We start from the raw sequence: 17440 nt of genomic DNA, 5'->3' as shown, positions 1-17440 counted from the left end.
CTTAAATTTACTAATTTATCCTTGTGTGGCTGGCCATAATGTGGCCATTTAGCATCACTCTTTATAGATTGCTTAGAATTTCGATTCGTTTTACAAGTAGAGTATTTTCGTTAATTTCAGCAATCATAATTCTTTTAGAATTTTAATTCTTTTGCTAAGTGAAGATTATTTTTAGATCCATAAATAATTTTATTTATTTTATATTAGATTGAATTTCTTCGACACTAACCCTAACGTATTTATACGCAAAAGCGCCGAGAGAGAAACACCGTCGCCAAATGGCCTCATCGGAGAAGCGGTGCTTATACGAAGTCCTCGGCCTCAGCCGCGACTGCTCCGCCGATGAAATCCGCTCCGCGTACCGGCGCCTCGCCCTCCAGCGCCACCCGGACAAGCTCGTCAGGAGCGGCGTCTCCGAGGCCGACGCCACCGCCGCCTTCCAGGAGCTCGTCAACGCCTACGAGGTCCTCTCCGACGACCGCGAGCGCGCCTGGTACGATTCCCACCGCAACCAGATCCTATTCTCCTCCACCTCCTCTTCTGCTGGTGGCGCCAGCGGCGGCTCATCAGGTTTCGTCCCCGATTTGTTTTCCTTCTTCTCGAATTCGGTCTACTCCGGCTACTCCGACTCCGGGAGGGGGTTTTACAAAGTTTACAGAGATCTGTTTGAGAAGATCTACGCGAATGAGTTGAATTTCGCGAAGAAATTGGGGCTGCCTCTGCCAAGGGAAGCTCCGGTCATGGGCAATTTGGAGAGTCCTTATGTTCAGGTAACCGTTTTTTTTTCATTTCAGATTTGCAGATTTGATTTAATTAGAATTAATACTATGGAATTGATTGGATGTCATGATGAATTGAAAATTGATTAATGATGCAGGTCACGGCATTTTATAGTTACTGGTTAGGGTTTACAACGATACTGGAATTCTTCTGGGCAGATCAATATGATGCTATGGCTGGCCCAAACAGGAAGTCAAGGAGGTTAATGGAAGAGGAGAATAAGAAGCTGAGGAAGAAGGCGAGACGAGAGTATAACGAAACGGTTCGGGGATTGGCTGAGTTTGTGAAGAAGAGGGATAAGAGAGTGATTGATATGCAAATAAAGAGGAATGAGGAGATGGAGAAGAAGAGAGAGGAGGAGAAGCAGAGAAAGAAAGAGCTGGAGAGACAGAAGGCTGAGAAGGCTAGGAATTACGAGGAACCTGAGTGGGCTAAAGTAGAGGAGGTCGAGGAGGAGGATGAGAGTGAAGATGCCTTGGAGGAAAAGAAGAATGAATTCTACTGTGTAGCTTGTAGCAAGAAGTTCAGGAGTGATAAACAATGGAAGAATCACGAGCAGTCTAAAAAGCACAAAGAGAAGGTGGCACAGCTGCGGGAAGCATTCCTTGAAGAGGATATAGAATGTGAAGCAGAAGTAGATGCTGATGATGGAAGTGACATTGGTTACTTGTCAGCAGATGATGGAGTAAGTAAACTAGGGGAGCAATTTGAAGCAGGGATTGGTATTCAAGAAGATGATAGTGATGATGGACAGGATAAATCCGGTGAAGCAGTGGAGTTTGAGGATCCTAAAGATTTCAGTGGAAGGAATGGAGTGGCAGAAGGAACGGGGTCAGATGAAGAGGATGATGACGACAATGATGATGTTGATGAGGCGAGTGTATTTGAAGCTATGTTGTCGGGGCATAGGACTAGGAACAAAGCAAGAAATCAGCCTAGTGCTCCAGCTGCCAAAACTCAGATGGAGTCTGACGGCGATGAATTGGATTTCACAGACTATAATGACACGAAGGGTGAGGATCCTAAAGATTTCAGTGGAGGAAATGGAGTGGCTGAAGGGATGGAGCCAGATGAAGAGGATGATGAAGATAATGATGATGGTGATGAGGCGAGTGTCTTTGAAGCTGTGTTGCCGGGGCGTAGGAGTAGGAATAAAGCAAGAAATCAGCCTAGGGCTCCAGCTGCCAAAACTCAGACGGAGTCTGATGGTGATGAATTGGGTTTCATGGAGTATAATGACACAAAGGGCTCTCGAAGTAACAGGGGACGCAGGAGGCGGAGAGGGAGAAGACAAGAAGATGTAGAACCAGCAAAACCTAGCACTGCACAGAAGAAAGATAAGGCTGAGGAAGATGAAGAGTGTGATGGTGATGCTACGGAATCAATATCCGAACCTCTACCAGAATCTGAGACTACTAGAACAGAAGATGCTGTGAGAGAGAAGGTTCATAAGCATCAAGAGCAAGGTGCAAGCAAGAAATTGCCAGCAAAGAAAGAAAATGCTGCCAAGTCGAAAGCCTCATCCAAAGGAAGAAAACAGAAGGTAGTCTGTCTTAATTTGTATTGCTCTAGAATGTGTAAATAATCTGTTATGATAGATATGTAAAGAAATTAACATTTTTCATAACTGAGTTTCTTGATATTCAGGTTTCAACAAGAGGTGCTGACAACATGTGTGAGAAGTGTGGAGAAGAATTTGAATCCAAGTACTATCATCTTTCTGTTCAAAACCCTCCCATTTTGCTTCTCTAATTAGTACCTCTACTGATAATCCCAACCCTGCTACAGGAATAAACTTCACAAACATTTGGGAGAAACAGGTCATGCCTCACTAAAGCGGTAACGAGCGATCTATTGTCATCGAGCAGTAACAAATATGGGTGCTGAGTGTTACAAGAAAAGCCTATGAAAAGGTATTTACTTATTTCAACTTGTGCAATGCAAACTGGAGTTTTGAAGTTGTGAGCTTCAGTTTCTAAATTTTGCAGTTGTGAGAAAATTACATGAACTGGGAAACTTAGTAGTTGTAATTAGCTTAAGAAAGCCCAAGAATGTTGTAGTTCATAGGAAAAATATTTAATTACATCATTGATGCACCAAGCTTGGATTCTTGTCATAAAAACATAAGGTCACTTTGTCTGTATACTTAATGTTGTTTCTAATTCGTGTCATTTCATATCAGCATATATACCATACATGAATCTAAAAAAGCAACCAATTTTATTTATCCAGAGCTTACATAAACAGAAATAAGCAACGTGCTCATAGTGAGTGAGTGACTCATACACATAATTTCTTAGATATAAATGAAGAAAAATGAGTTTGATAATTCTAAGGCAAAAGGCACTTGACAGCTGGCTTAGTGTGAGTGGCCGTTCCATGAGCATTGAAACAAACTGCAGAAACTTTCTTGTTTGGAGTGGTTGATTTGATGTAAACTCGATCCAATCTTACGTTTTTGCATGCGTTTATTTGGCTGCATTTCAAACTAATCACATTTTCTGCAATTGAAGTTCCACTTATTGCACTGAATGTCACATCGCTTATTGCCACTCCTGATGTCTGCATAACATAATAAAAATGAAGCAATTTTAAATAATAATTATGTAATTTATATGAGGAATATTTTTAATCAATTATACGTACATCATTTTTGCAGTTCTGTTTAAGTGGGCAGTAAAATTGTTCGATTTCAATGGGATTATCCACAGCCTCAAACTTAATTCCTTGAAATGATATCTTTCTTGCATATCCTGTGCCTCCCTGCACACCAAGTAAATAAATTACTGAAACCATTGATTAATTAATTGTAAATGGATGTATATTAATTGTACCTGTACAGTCTTGATTCTGACTCCAGTGATGGTATTTTTTAGAGTACAATTTCGTACGCGTACGTTTTCAACAACATCGAATCCTCCACCTCCCAACGATCCAATGCTGCATATATACATTAAGTCATTTTTGTTCGGATATAAAAAATGAAAATGGATTATCTTCGCTGAGTGACCTGATACCGTGACCGGGCCCACATGTGATTCCACTGATATCAATATTGGAAGATCCCGCAGTTATAGCAATGCAGTCATCACCTACAATAATTGTATTTATCAAGAATTAAACTCATGCTACTAAGAGAATTAGGGGAAATTAATGAATTAATTAAGCACCTGTTGCAATGAAAGAATTTCTGACTTGTACTTTTGTCGAGCCGGAGATGTCGATTGCATCCGTATTAGGGCTATCCCCGGGAGCGATTATGACCAGATTAGAAACGACGACATCATGAGTTGACATAATCACCATATGGCTACCTGGTCCGTTAATTTTCGTAAATCCATCCAGTCTTAGCCCGTGGCATCTCCGGAATATCATCCCCTTAATTAATTAATTAACAAACAAAACACATTTCCAAATTAAATAAAATAATTATGAAACGTATAAAAGTAATTAAGATTAACTTACAGCTGGCCCCTTGCACAAAACACCCTGCAAACCAAACACATCCACCTAATTAACTTCCATTTCAATTAAGTGCATGCGAAAAGTTTGGTAAACATGATATGAATTCATTAATTCAGATTGCAAATACCGAATTCCAAGTTTGATAGTACATAATATGAATTTCACCGACTTGGCCCATGCACACCAGAATTTTTTTTTTCAAATATGGGTATAATAAAGTAGGAAAATTTTGAAATTTTATACAGAATGAAATGAATTACTCTGGCTGGATCATTGTAGCAAGGTCTAGAAGGCCACCAAGAAGCGCCTTTGCCATCAAACACGCCTTTGCCTTTGATAACGAGTCCGTTCACACTAGTGAATAAGATCCATCCTTCTACTTGTTTCCCACTCCATGCTGTTTTTACTGGTGCCACCATATTTCCTGACACCTGCATCCCAATAATATTAATTTGACAGAATTTCATAATTATTTAATCAATTTGTCTATATAAAAAATCAGAATTATTGATTGGAGCTAGATATTCATGAATCTCGAAAACCGGTCGTGGGGATGTTTTGTCGGATGTGTTGGCATTAGTTGTCATTGAAGCAAGAAAGCCTTGAAAAAGGACTTTAAAATGTTTTATTTTATACTCAAAGTAATATTCAGACAACATATATGTAGATGGTTGATCATGATTTCAGGAGTACAATACAATCAATAACATCACATGCAATTCAAGGAGTGACCAAACAAAGTAGGAACATTTAAGGTTGTGCGAGTGATACTTAAAATTTACTTATGATTCCCATATCGTCAGAAGAGCCTAATTTTCCTTTAGGTCGAACAGAAATTACATGTCCAACGTTATAAATTTACAATTTTACCCTCTTAAAAAAACCATTTTCCCACTCCTGGTCGTTTACTTCAAGCTGCAAAGCATATGTCCTACCTAATGGATATGTTCGAAAATTATGTTGTGGATCTGCCACTGACACTGATGTAAGTTCAATAATACATGCTCCATTGCACATGCATGTAGCATTTGCAAATAGTATGAAATTAGAAGAAGGTGATTTTTGTTAAAAGATGTGGATAATTGTTTTGATTTTATTTAAATTGAAAGACAAGAGAATATATAGTAATATATACCAGCATATAAATGCGAGAAGATTTGCATGGGCCTTTGAAGGTCAAAGGATCCAAAAGAAAGGTCTTCTTTGCTGGTGCATAAACTACAGGAGTAACACCCGATTTGGCCTGGCCTTGGCATGCTGCATTCCAAGCCTTCAAAAATGCCTGAAATTTTTAATTAAGTAACATTATAATATCATCAAATATTTTCATAACTGTGGCAATATTTATATGTGTGTGTGAATTACTTGAGAATCATCGGCTCTTCCATTTCCAACAGCTCCATAACTCAAAACGTTGAAAATGTTTGTTGCTCCAAATGCACAAGAAGCAATGCACGACAGTAGCATGAATAATAAGGTGACATGATGATAATCCTGCACAATAAATACTTTATTTAATTAGAGTGTACGTGTGTGTGTGTGAGAGAGAGAGAGAGAGAGAGAGAGCTCACCATATTTCCAAAAACAACCACTTTGTTTGGATACAAATTTTTGGTTATGACCGTTGATGCAAAAAACCCACAATTATAAAGAGAGGATTATGAGTGATTTCTTCAAGAGGTTGATTAGCTTGCCTTGGACATTACATCATTATTTAACTCTTTTCTTTCTTCCAAGAAAAAAAACAATCCTGTGTATATTTTCTTGTTTCTTGCAATCAAAGGAGGGAAAATCGACGGAAAATTCACGAAGTTTGGTCGAATTATGGTTTCGATTTGTCTTCTATTACTCTATGATTATTTTTTTGGTGAAATTGTATCTGATGTGATAGCTCAAAATTTTTACGTGGAAGTCACCGCTGACGAATTAAACATTAACTATGCTCAAAAATTTTACGTGGAAGTCACCGCTAACGAATTAAACATTAACTAATCTAAAGATAGCGACATTATTTGGTTTAAAAATATGAATAATATATTACATGTAGACTACTAGAATTTTTTACAACATGGAGTATAAGATAATTGCACAAATAATCCGAACTTTATAAAAAAAATTTAGCTAACGGAATAAATCAAACCAGACTTCATGGGTTATTTGGCCGTTTGCCGTTCAAAATATTGATCTTTTGATTTTTTAATGATGATGTTATTGCCATTTGATATCATGTACGGAATCATGCAGAAATATTTCCCATATAATTATATTATAAATGAACAAAAATGTCAATGTATGTAGCTAATTTCAAGATTAAGTTTATGCTTCAAAATAATGATCGGATCACATGCGAACACATGGCACGTCGAGAACAATACGTTGATTATGCTTCAAGTTTTTGAATGTTTTAGGTACCTCGAAATTCTAATGAAATTAATTTAATATTTTGTTACCCTCATATGTGTGAATTCAATTTTGTTATGTGAATTAAAGATGTCGTTTTGGATATTTCAAAACCATTGACCACATGTGGATGCTAATAATTGGAATATACAACGTATATATGCAATCCACTAATTACGCGACACGTACAAATTCTTCAAGAACACACAACTAAATCGTTTGAACCAAATAGTGTTACGTATGATCTAATTTCATTGCATGTGATACTTTGTAGTATTAATTACATCAATTTGGGGCTATTAATAATACTTAGCGATCTCGCGACTCTAAGATAATTCTTTTCAACTATTGATTTTATAGTTAATCATATACTAGTAATTTGGTATTCCTAACTCCCCAATTCACATTGTCTCTTAAAAATTTTTGGGGTTTACTGTTAATATGTTTTTATGTCCACATTTTCCTAAAAAATCCTTAATTTTGGAATTAAAATTGATTTATATGTCTCATTTATTGGAAAAAAAAACAAAAAATATTGGAATTTAGGGGACAATTATTCACAACACCATTAATATTAGTACAAAAAAATGACCTCAATTAAAGAATCCAATGAGCTGACATTTTTGGTCCATTGCCCAATTGCCGGATTAAGTCACAACGGGACTGACACATTTAATTTTTCACAAAATTAGGACTTTAATCACACAATTAATAATAATGTACGATTCGTAGAAAATAGACAGGTGCAACTTGCAATTCTATTAATCCTGAAGATCACTCTACTAATTAATTACTTCAAATAGTTGTTAGCGTGTAATTGCATTCGTTTGCATGTGCTATTTGCTTCTATTTTTATCATTTAAATTGCGTCAGTTTAGATTAAGACAAAAGAAAGAAGTTGTACTGTACATATTTTAAGACGTGTGCAGTGACGGTAAAATTATAGCAAAAGTATTGAAATTAATGGGAAAACCTTCACCATGCATTAACTAATTATTAGACTAACTTTTCATGTATTGTGAATATCTTAACATATATTCGCGAATAAGACTCTCATTTTTCAATTTTAGTTTATCCACGAATAGGAGTCTCAATTCATTATTACTATAAATAGTAAAATGGCTTCACATTCCACTAACTCATTCGACTCACATATCATTTGTATATACATGTTGGACTCATATTCCAGTAACTTTCTTCGACTCATTTCTCTTAACATTTCTTAAAATCCATGACGATAAAAAATGAAAATCTTATTCGTGGATGAAAGGGGTACGTCTCTAATATCTGAGCATTTTGTATTATTAATATCTGTAGATAATCACTCATATATCATCACCTGTTTTATTATCACTCATGTCATGTCACTTCTAACAACACATTCAACTTGAACACAATGAAACCACATTAAATTTCACAAAACCAAGTAAAATCTCATTTATTAAAATGAACTGATAGGTGAAAGTGATAGTAACTATATCCAATAAGTTTAGATTGTCCCAACTACTTGAGTAAGTTCACATTATGACAACATTTAATCTCACTTAATTTATTACCTCCAATACTTTACTCTTTATTTCACCTTCTATTTTATTTATCGTTCATTTAATCTATTAAATATAAAATTCTTAAATCTCGTAATAAAATAAGAAACGTCTGAATTAATATGGTATAAAATATTTAACGGCCGATAATGATTTGGCAATGAGTCAACATCAAGATGTCATGCATGGAAAGTTCGATGTTTATCCAATATTTGGCCCTTTTCAAAACCAGCCCCATTTTTGAAATGTGTAATTCTCACTAAAATCCTCTCTCCTTCCGACAATGAACCACTGTTTCCGGCGACGGAGTTCAATCTGCACTAGCTGGCTCTTCAATGGCGCCACCAAGGAGACCTGCCGCCCACCAATTCGGAGGAGTCTCTGTCAACCACCGGAAGCCTGGTCGTGGAAGTCAATGGACGGCATGGTGAGATCGCCGGCGAATTACGTGCCCCTGTCACCGGTGAGCTTCTTGGAGAGAGCCGCCAAGGTTTACGGAGATCGAACTTCGGTCGTCTACGGATCGGCTGAATTCACTTGGAAGCAGACTCACCTGAGGTGTGTGAAGCTCGCTTCTGCCCTCACACGCTTGGGCGTTTCCACCGGCGATGTGGTGAGTGAGTCACCTATAATTTGGTAATTAGGGATTTGATTTTGGGGATTTGGGAGGATTCATGGTTTCTGGCAATGTTGAATTGAACTGAACTGAACTGAACAGATAGCAATACTGGCGCCTAACATACCTGCCATGCAAGAGCTGCATTTCGCAGTGCCGATGGCCGGAGCAGTCATCTGCGCGTTGAACACGCGCCACGACTCGTCCATGATCTCCGTCCTGCTCCGCCACTCCGAAGCCAAGATTATTTTCGTCGATCACCAGTTGCTCGGTATTGCTCAGGGCGCATTTGATCTTATAGCGAAAGACGAGCTCGAACCCCCACTCCTCGTCTTGATTCGGGACCCTGATGCCTCTGCCTCCGTCCCAAATGGCACTCACGAATACGAGACCCTTCTGGCTGGGGGAGATGCTGGACACGAGGCCAGGCAGCCGAGAACGGAATGGGATCCGATCAGCGTGAACTACACCTCTGGGACGACATCGCGCCCGAAAGGGGTAGTGTATAACCATAGAGGCGCCTATCTGAACGCCCTAGCTACACTGTCGGTTCATGGGATGAGCTCGATGCCTGTCTACCTCTGGACAGTGCCGATGTTCCACTGCAACGGCTGGTGCCTCATTTGGGGGCTGGCGGCGGTAGGTGGCACAAACATCTGCCTACGGCGTGTCTCCCCGAGAGAAATATTTGACACACTTGCTGCAAAAGCGGTCACCAACATGGGAGGGGCTCCGACAGTCTTGAACATGATCGTGAACTCCCCTGACCGGAGGCCGCTGTCTCGCAAGGTTGAGATCATGACCGGCGGATCACCACCCCCGCCCTCGATTCTGGAGAGGATCGAGGAGCTCGGATTCAGAGTGTCGCACTTGTATGGACTCACAGAAACTTATGGGCCAGCCACGACGTGTCTGTGGAGGCCTGAGTGGGACTCGTTGCCTCGCGAGGAGCAGTACCGGATCAGAGCGCGGCAGGGGGTGGAGCACTACGCTCTCGAGGAGGTCGACGTAAGAGATTCGGTGACGATGGAGAGTGTACCTGCGGATGGTGCAACAATGGGTGAGATCATGTTTAGAGGAAACACTGTGATGAGTGGATACCTGAAAGATGTGAAAGCCACGGAGGAAGCTTTTGCAGGGGGGTGGTTCAGAAGCGGCGATCTTGGTGTGAAGCACGACGATGGCTACATAGAAGTTAAGGACAGGTTGAAGGATGTGGTGATCTCTGGCGGCGAGAACATAAGCACAGTTGAGGTTGAGACGGTGCTGTACCGCCATCCAGCAATTCTTGAGGCAGCGGTTGTAGGAAGACCGGATGATCACTGGGGGCAGACGCCCTGCGCCTTTGTGAAGTTGAAGGATGGATTTGAGGTCAGCAGTGAGGAGATAATAGAGTTTTGCAGAGAACGTTTACCTCATTATATGGCGCCAAAGACCGTCATTTTCGAGGATATACCAAAGACCTCAACAGGCAAGATTCAGAAATTCATCCTCAGGGAGAAAGCAAAGGCCCTGCCCCCTTCTTCTTCATCTTGATCTCATCTCATTCAGAGAGAGAAGATTTGTAGAACTAAATAATAAACTTGCAAGATATCTATAAAGCTATGTCCAGAAAGTGTAAGATCTTAAAGTCTAAAGCTCTGTTTTCGTATATTGATCACATATCTTCGTAGATATCCAAGTATATAATGATATTTTACTCAGTAATTTGATTTTATTGCTTCGAAAACTGAAAATATGTGAAAACAAGCATGCCATCAAAATTAAATAATTGAAGTTACTCAGATAAAGAAGAAGATATAAACATAGATCAACAAAGGTGGTACTCAGATAGAAGAAGTTGGTCTACACAGCAAAGAAGTGATCATAAGCAACATCCTCTTATTCTAGATAGTGGTATACAACCATGCATCAACCGAGAGCTAAGTTTACTTGGTCGCTGCTGACGAGGTGGCTCTGGCTCTGGCTCCGGAACAGTAGTTAAACCCATACCAAATATCCGCGGGTACTTTTACATTGTAGTAGAAAGTGGCTGGCTTCGAGTTATACCCGTAGACTGTAACATCGTACGGGATCCATCCATCGTACCCACTTCTATAGAGGTACAAGTAGCATATCTGGTACGTACACGGTCCACTGATTTGAAACGTGTCAGTTGAGCAACTCTCAAACGCTCTTGAAGCAGGGTCGTCTAGATGTGGAGCATAAACCTATAGTAGATCAAGAATCAGGGCAGACACTAAGAGGAACCACCTTAAGAGATAGACTACTTTTTTGGTTCTTATTTTGAAACAAGAAACCAAAATGGCCTGGATTTGCTAAATCTATGATCAGATTATGAAGGCAGCATGTACTATTCGCATCAAGAAACGAACGTATTAGATTGATTGAAATTTGCTAAACTAGAATGAGCAGTTTAATTTGTGATTTGAACAAAACAAATAGATTAAAAACAACCATTAATACTCATTTTCTATGTGATTAACTAGCAGAAATCTTGCCTACACACACACATTACTTGAAACAGACTGCTAATACGAATTTAACTGCTAGAAAATCCTCATTTTTCATGAAACCACAAACTAATTTCCAGCTGATCTGAGCTAATTGAACTCAGCTCTCAAAAAAACTAAGTTCACTAATTTACCCCAATTTGATAGTTGAAATTTTTAGCTAGTGTAATGCTGTCAATTAAACCCTATAATTTGCTTTACCATATAAATTCATCAACACAGATTAGCAGATACAATTATCAGATTAATGAAGATTAGAAGCAGAAATGAGTACCTGAATTCCATAAGCATCGCCGAAGGCAAGACTGATATGATCACGCGTGTATCGAGTAGACGAGCAACTGGTCCTAATGACTACAGTAAACGAACAGCTGGCTTCATTCTGCAAACACCCATTCAAAATTAGGTTTTCGAAATAATTAAATTAAGAACAAAATGTGTCGGATGTGGAAACCTGGGTTTTGTTGGTGATTTGGAGAGATGGATGAGGTTGAGGGCGCGGGATAATGGATCTTGATTGTGCAGAGCAGAAGACGAGAGCGAGAATTAGTAGGAAAATGAGGCGTTTCATGATTCGAAGTGTGAGTGAAGTAGACGGTGGTTCGAGAAATTAAGATCTATTTGGGGGAATTTTAGATTTTGTTTGCTTTTGCGATGAATTCAGCACAGCCACGTCCCAGGTTTGGTGGCTAATTCAAGAGTCCTCGGCTTTCGCTTTCATCTCGACCCTTCAATTTGGATTTTTGTGTGTGTATTGAGATTATACGTTGGTGAAGTGGTTGGTAGATTGGTTGCTTAGACGCATTTCTAATGCATGCACTGGTTGTCCGTTTGGCTCGAAATTCGATTGATCGTTGCGATTTTCTAACCGTACCTGGCTATGACGGACCTAATTGTAATCGGCTTACTCATTCTCATGATCCAATTCTAGTTCTTAATGCTTTTTCTACCACAATAAAGTTGGATTATAATTTTTTTTTGTCTGTTCAACATCAATGTCTCAATTAAGATGATTCATTTATCTATCAAGGAGGAGGGTGGCCTGAGCGAAGGTTGTCTGGCACCACCCAAGCGGGATGACTTGGCTGTTGGTGCTTCCATCCCGACAATTGTTGAATAAAATTATATAAACAACAAAATACAAAATTAACTATACAAGTATTTTTGTGATACCAAACACTAAATATGAAATTGAATGTTACAAAGTTTGAATTTTTACATTCTATCCGTTTTACAGTAATAGAGACATTTCATTTTCGGCACTTATTTTGAAAAAATGATATTAAATAGTTAAAATAAAGAGAGTAGAGTAAAAGAGAGAATAATGTATAGAATAGTCTTATCTACAATACTCTCTCTCTTACTTTATGGAATCGAATGTTACACAAGTTTGAATTTTTATACTCCTTCTGTTCCACAGTAATAAAGACATTTCATTTTCTGCACTCATTTTGAAAAAATGATAGTATTAAATAGTTAAAGTGAAGAGAGTAGAGTAAGAGAGAGAATAACGTATAGAATAGTCTTATCTACAATATTCTCTCTTACTCTACTTTTTCTTTATTTTAACTATTTATAAATTTTTTTTCATAATGAATGCGCAAAATATGGAATTAAGGGAGTACGATTTTATGGAATTGAATGTCCCAAAGTTTGAATTTTTACCCTTCAATTTGCGAAACTATATTATTTTGGGTCAAGTTACAAAAAATTGCCAAAGTTATTTTTATTATCCAAGATGATAATTCAGTCTTTCCAGCTCCACGAAGCCGGAATGCTCCGCCCCATCGCCACCGCCCCTTTGGCGTCTCCCCATCCCATCAAATTCAGCTCCCTCCACCGCCTAACCCTCCACAATCCCCTCATACCAAATCACCAAATCCTAAAGAAACGATTCACCCCATCAACACCAACCCTCACAAAATTCAGCACCACTTGTCACCTCTCCGCACAATTCGACGAATTCTCCGGTAGCGACTGGGAATTCGGCGACGAAGAAATCATAGATGCCGCCGAAGACGACGAGGGCTGCCCGTGGGAAGGCGCGGTTATGTACAGAAGAAACGGCGCCGTATCGCATTTGGAGTACGGCACCACTCTTGAGAGCTTGGGCTTAGCAAAGGTCTCTTCGGGCCTGTCCAAAACTCGGGCTTTCGAAATGGGCTTGCGGCTGGTGAAGCCCGTGGCGGATTTCCCGGACGGGACGCCGGTTTTGATCTCGGCGGATGTGACAAGGAGGAAGCAGAAGCTGAGGCTGGATGGAATCGTCCGGACCGTCATTGCTCTCAATTGTAATAGGTAACCTCTCTTTTTGGTGTAATTTGTAGATTGATTTTGTGGTATACATATGTTCCAGAGGTTTGTGTCTTATGATGTATTTGGGGTGAAGATAGGATGTTAAATTGTTAATACGAAAATGCATGAATGATTCATCTGAAAACCGCATGATCCAGTGTGGTTTTCAAGTGTTGAATTGGTGTGTTACTTATGTTGGTCTAGTCTGATGAAGCTAAGCTATATGAGGAATAGATGAGTTTATCATATTGATTGTTTAGAATCTGTTTTCTCGTCACACGGAATAATAGCCAAGTGTAAACCACTTCAAATCGTGTGAATTGTTGAATTAGGAAAGGGCATATATCGTGATTGTGAGTTTCGGTAGAGGACCTCATTGTTTTGGACTTGAGTCTTGATCATCAGGGCGAATATTGTGCATATTTTTCTTCATTAATAAATGAAGAATCTAGATAGGCTTTAGCTAAAACCGAATGTGTTATAATTCAGTTGTCACATTTAGTAGCATTCCAAGAACCAGAATATGCTATGTAGTGTTGACATTGTAAATGAAATGGTGATTTTATGAAAAGAAGAAATTTATTTGTTGTGTTAGGGTCTTTTCCAGTAGAGGTGTCTTATGATAGACAGCCTTTCAACTATTATAGATACTATTGTTGTAAAAATTGATAATTATCATAGTTATGCTTCTCTCTGTTAGCATTCAGGCATTTAGTGGTCTTCACATCTTCAAATACGATTCTTTGAATTGTTGCATTGGGATTCCAACTCTTGCCTGACCATATTCCGATGTTTCTAGTTGTTACTTTTCCCAAATCTTTTTACAATCTAAATGACACCCTTTTACATATTTTTTGGACATGACTGATCCCATTTGAAATTTTAACATACTATTGCAGCATAACTGTTACAGAACAAGATTCTCTTAATATTTCAAGGTTTACCCAGATCCATGCCATGTTTGTATATTTTGGGAGTTTTAGGCATTGTTTGAATAAATATTATTGCAACATAAATGTTATATTCAAGTGCTTGTATATTGCAATGTTTGTTATATGTTGTGTGATTGTTTTTTAAGTGTGCTCAGATAAGTTTTTTAAGTGATTGTTTTGGAGGGAAATGTTCTAAGGAATGTCTATGTTTTGATTTCATTTTTGGTCAGATTTGAGACTTAAAAAAGTACTATATGAAATTGTGTAAACATTGTGTCAACTGTTTCTAAAGTCTGGTGTGCTTATCAAATTGTTGTCTATAATATACTCTCCACAGTTTTAAAAAACAAATTTTTGTAAGTTCCATGATATGCTACATATTGAGCCTAAGACAGCATTTGAACGATCCTATATCATTATCATATCATTTGGTTCTCCAAAATGATAAGAAACCAAATCAAACCTACTCATGGCTCCATGTGGGAGTGGAAAAAATGAGTGGTTTGATACAAAACCAAATAATCCATTGAAACTGAATCATCAATATTTTATACTTTGAATGACCTAACTGACCAAGACTTGTAGCAGAGCACATTGGATCAAAACTAAAATTTTTGTTTGGTTTGGACAGTATTTCTGAAGGTGGAAGAGGACAAAGATAACTACCAGTCTAATAGGCAACCTAAAATAAACAAGATCACATAGCTCAGTAGATATATTGAATAAATTGCGCTGGATCAGTCAAATCATGTTTGAATTAACTACAGTCCTTATCATAAATTATTGTACTGAAGTTGAAGGACTAAACATTGGAAAAGTCCACATGGAAAGGTTCCTATAGAGAGTTTTATATGTGAGGGACATTGTGCTATTATCATTTTTGTGGAGGTCCTATGGTCCATATCCTAGTAATAAGTTGATTTATAGCCAAAGGAACTTAAATGTTGGTGTTTTCTGTCGATTTCCCTGCAACATGTACCCATCTCTCACTGGCTTCCATATGATTTATCCCTGCATGTCTTTCTTGATAGTGGCTTCTTGACTTGTCTTTGGAATTGGCACCATTTAATAGTTTCTCTTATAAGCTTTATACCTCGCGTTAGGGGCGTTTACTTTGGTTGATTGACTAGATTGACAATACATAGGATTGAGTGTTTGAAGGATTACAGTATCGAACAAACCCAAAATGTTCGATCCATCAAAGTGTAGAATATTTTAACATACCTAAGTTATCAACCAACAAAGTAATTACTTTCCTACTGTGGTTTTGTGTTTTGTGTTTCCATTGATGATCTTACAAAATGTGTGATCTGATTAATTTTCGGACGATGAAGGTGTGGCGAGCCAGCTGCTCAGAGCGTCTACTCAAACTTCACGCTTCTACTGTGTGAAGAGCCCATAGCCGAACCGGAGACCATAAACATGGGTATGATATTCGGGGAAGAGAAGTTCAACACTTTCGAAACAGGGGATGATGATGATGCCTCTGTCGACATAGACGATCAGCTGCATTTTCCTCCAGAAGAGAAAGTCATCGACATCTCAAAGAACATACGAGACCTCATACACATTGAGATCACCATTAGCGCCGTCTGCGATCCTAACTGCAGAGGTTTGTGCCTGAAATGTGGAGCCAATCTCAACAACAGCAAGTGCACATGTAGGCAGCAGAAGGCTGAGGAGAAAGCTCATGGACCCCTTGGAAATTTAAGAAAACAAATGCAGCAAACATGATATTGGCATTTGTCTTCTTCTCTTTGATGTTTAGTGACATTATTATTTGAATATAAATTGAAGTTTATATGAGCATATTCTTATGGAACAGCTAGTAACATGATATCAGTAAATTTGTTCTGTTATAATTTTTTTTTTTTTTTACTTTGACCATAGGTTTCTAATTATAAAATTATTGATAAAATTATAAGTTTAAATATTTTCCATACTTTTTAAAGGTAGTAATAGTTTTGTAAAAAGCTTGAAAAATATAGATGGAAAGTGATATCAATCCTATAAATTGACTGAGCATAAATTTCTAACGAAAGTTACAGAAATAAATGCAAATGAATGCTATTTAGCTATGATGTGGATTCTTATGTATGTTTATTTGAAAATAATTAAAGTAAATAATAATTGAATAGATGCATATTGTGATTCTTTAGTACTTAGTCTGTTTATTAAAAATAGTTTCATTATCAGTGTGACGCGAGTTTTAAAATTAAAAAAAAAAAAAAAAAAGTGTTGGAGAATTGTGAGTAAAAATGAGCTGACATGTTAGGTTTTATCAAATAAATATATTGTGTTTTAAGGATAATAGATCGAATCTTAAAGGTTGTTACTGTAAATAGAAAGTGTCTAATTTTTGTTTTCGGGAAAATGGTCTATTTTTTATAAACGAAAAGAGTATTAATTATTGAATAGCATATAATAATTAACAAAATCGTAACATGTTTTTGTCTCATTTTCTATATATATTCATCAATTTATTATATTATCATCGTACAAACTGTCGTTAGTGAAGTCGATATTTCTTATGTGCACCAAACCAAACCACAAACTACTAATAGCCCTACAAATTTGACTAATGAATGCTGACTCTTCTCACTCAAAATTCATTGAATCGCAAAATTAGTGCTAATTAACCCACATTTAAGGTTATATATCAATGTCGAACCAATTTTAAAGACCGAACTAGAGACTAAATCTGGGCCATTAGATCTAGTTTTTTTGATGAGATGTGTTGGTGTGAAAATTTTTTCTGCTTCATTACTAGCCCATTTTACTTTATTGTATAAGTTTATTACTTCATTCTGTACCTAATACCTTAAAACTACAACATGTTTTTACTTGTTTCCAATAGGTTTTGAAATGATTCAACATATGTTTCATTCAAATTCA

The 17440-nt window shown here is 37.8% G+C and overlaps 5 protein-coding genes across 5 annotated transcripts; 3 read left to right on the top strand and 2 right to left on the bottom strand.

The window, feature by feature from the left end:
* Positions 1–246: 246 nt before the first annotated feature.
* On the top strand, positions 247–2942 carry LOC125205510 (DNAJ heat shock N-terminal domain-containing protein). Its single transcript, XM_048104499.2, has 4 exons — positions 247–770; positions 878–2323; positions 2428–2486; positions 2569–2942. The coding sequence occupies exons 1-4, from the start codon at positions 279–281 to the stop codon at positions 2621–2623; spliced, it is 2052 nt and encodes a 683-aa protein (XP_047960456.1). The 5' UTR covers positions 247–278; the 3' UTR covers positions 2624–2942.
* Positions 2943–2977: 35 nt separating this feature from the next.
* LOC125205511 (putative polygalacturonase At3g15720) lies at positions 2978–5858 on the bottom strand. Its single transcript, XM_048104500.1, has 10 exons — positions 5817–5858; positions 5611–5739; positions 5381–5527; positions 4506–4676; positions 4246–4269; positions 3951–4158; positions 3791–3872; positions 3615–3720; positions 3427–3543; positions 2978–3342 (listed from the first exon to the last, which is right to left on the bottom strand). Exons 1-10 carry the CDS (start codon positions 5817–5819, stop codon positions 3112–3114), a joined length of 1218 nt encoding a protein of 405 aa, XP_047960457.1. The 5' UTR covers positions 5820–5858; the 3' UTR covers positions 2978–3111.
* Positions 5859–8377: 2519 nt separating this feature from the next.
* LOC125208404 (butanoate--CoA ligase AAE1-like) lies at positions 8378–10467 on the top strand. The gene is made up of 2 exons (XM_048108012.2): positions 8378–8802; positions 8908–10467. The coding sequence occupies exons 1-2, from the start codon at positions 8473–8475 to the stop codon at positions 10339–10341; spliced, it is 1764 nt and encodes a 587-aa protein (XP_047963969.1). The 5' UTR covers positions 8378–8472; the 3' UTR covers positions 10342–10467.
* A 144-nt stretch (positions 10468–10611) lies between these two features.
* LOC125208407 (embryo-specific protein ATS3B-like) lies at positions 10612–12062 on the bottom strand. The gene is made up of 3 exons (XM_048108014.2): positions 11773–12062; positions 11593–11700; positions 10612–11015 (listed from the first exon to the last, which is right to left on the bottom strand). Exons 1-3 carry the CDS (start codon positions 11887–11889, stop codon positions 10734–10736), a joined length of 507 nt encoding a protein of 168 aa, XP_047963971.1. The 5' UTR covers positions 11890–12062; the 3' UTR covers positions 10612–10733.
* A 972-nt stretch (positions 12063–13034) lies between these two features.
* On the top strand, positions 13035–16373 carry LOC125208405 (BTB/POZ domain protein, putative (DUF177)). Its single transcript, XM_048108013.2, has 2 exons — positions 13035–13616; positions 15880–16373. Exons 1-2 carry the CDS (start codon positions 13057–13059, stop codon positions 16277–16279), a joined length of 960 nt encoding a protein of 319 aa, XP_047963970.1. The 5' UTR covers positions 13035–13056; the 3' UTR covers positions 16280–16373.
* The last annotated feature ends 1067 nt before the right edge of the window (positions 16374–17440 follow it).

The sequence above is a fragment of the Salvia hispanica genome, chromosome 6, assembly GCF_029641045.1.
Source record: "Salvia hispanica isolate PSC_SH4W2 chromosome 6, Shi_PSC_v1, whole genome shotgun sequence".
Taxonomy (NCBI): domain Eukaryota; kingdom Viridiplantae; phylum Streptophyta; class Magnoliopsida; order Lamiales; family Lamiaceae; genus Salvia; species Salvia hispanica.
This window is presented reverse-complemented; position numbering and strand designations above follow the sequence as displayed.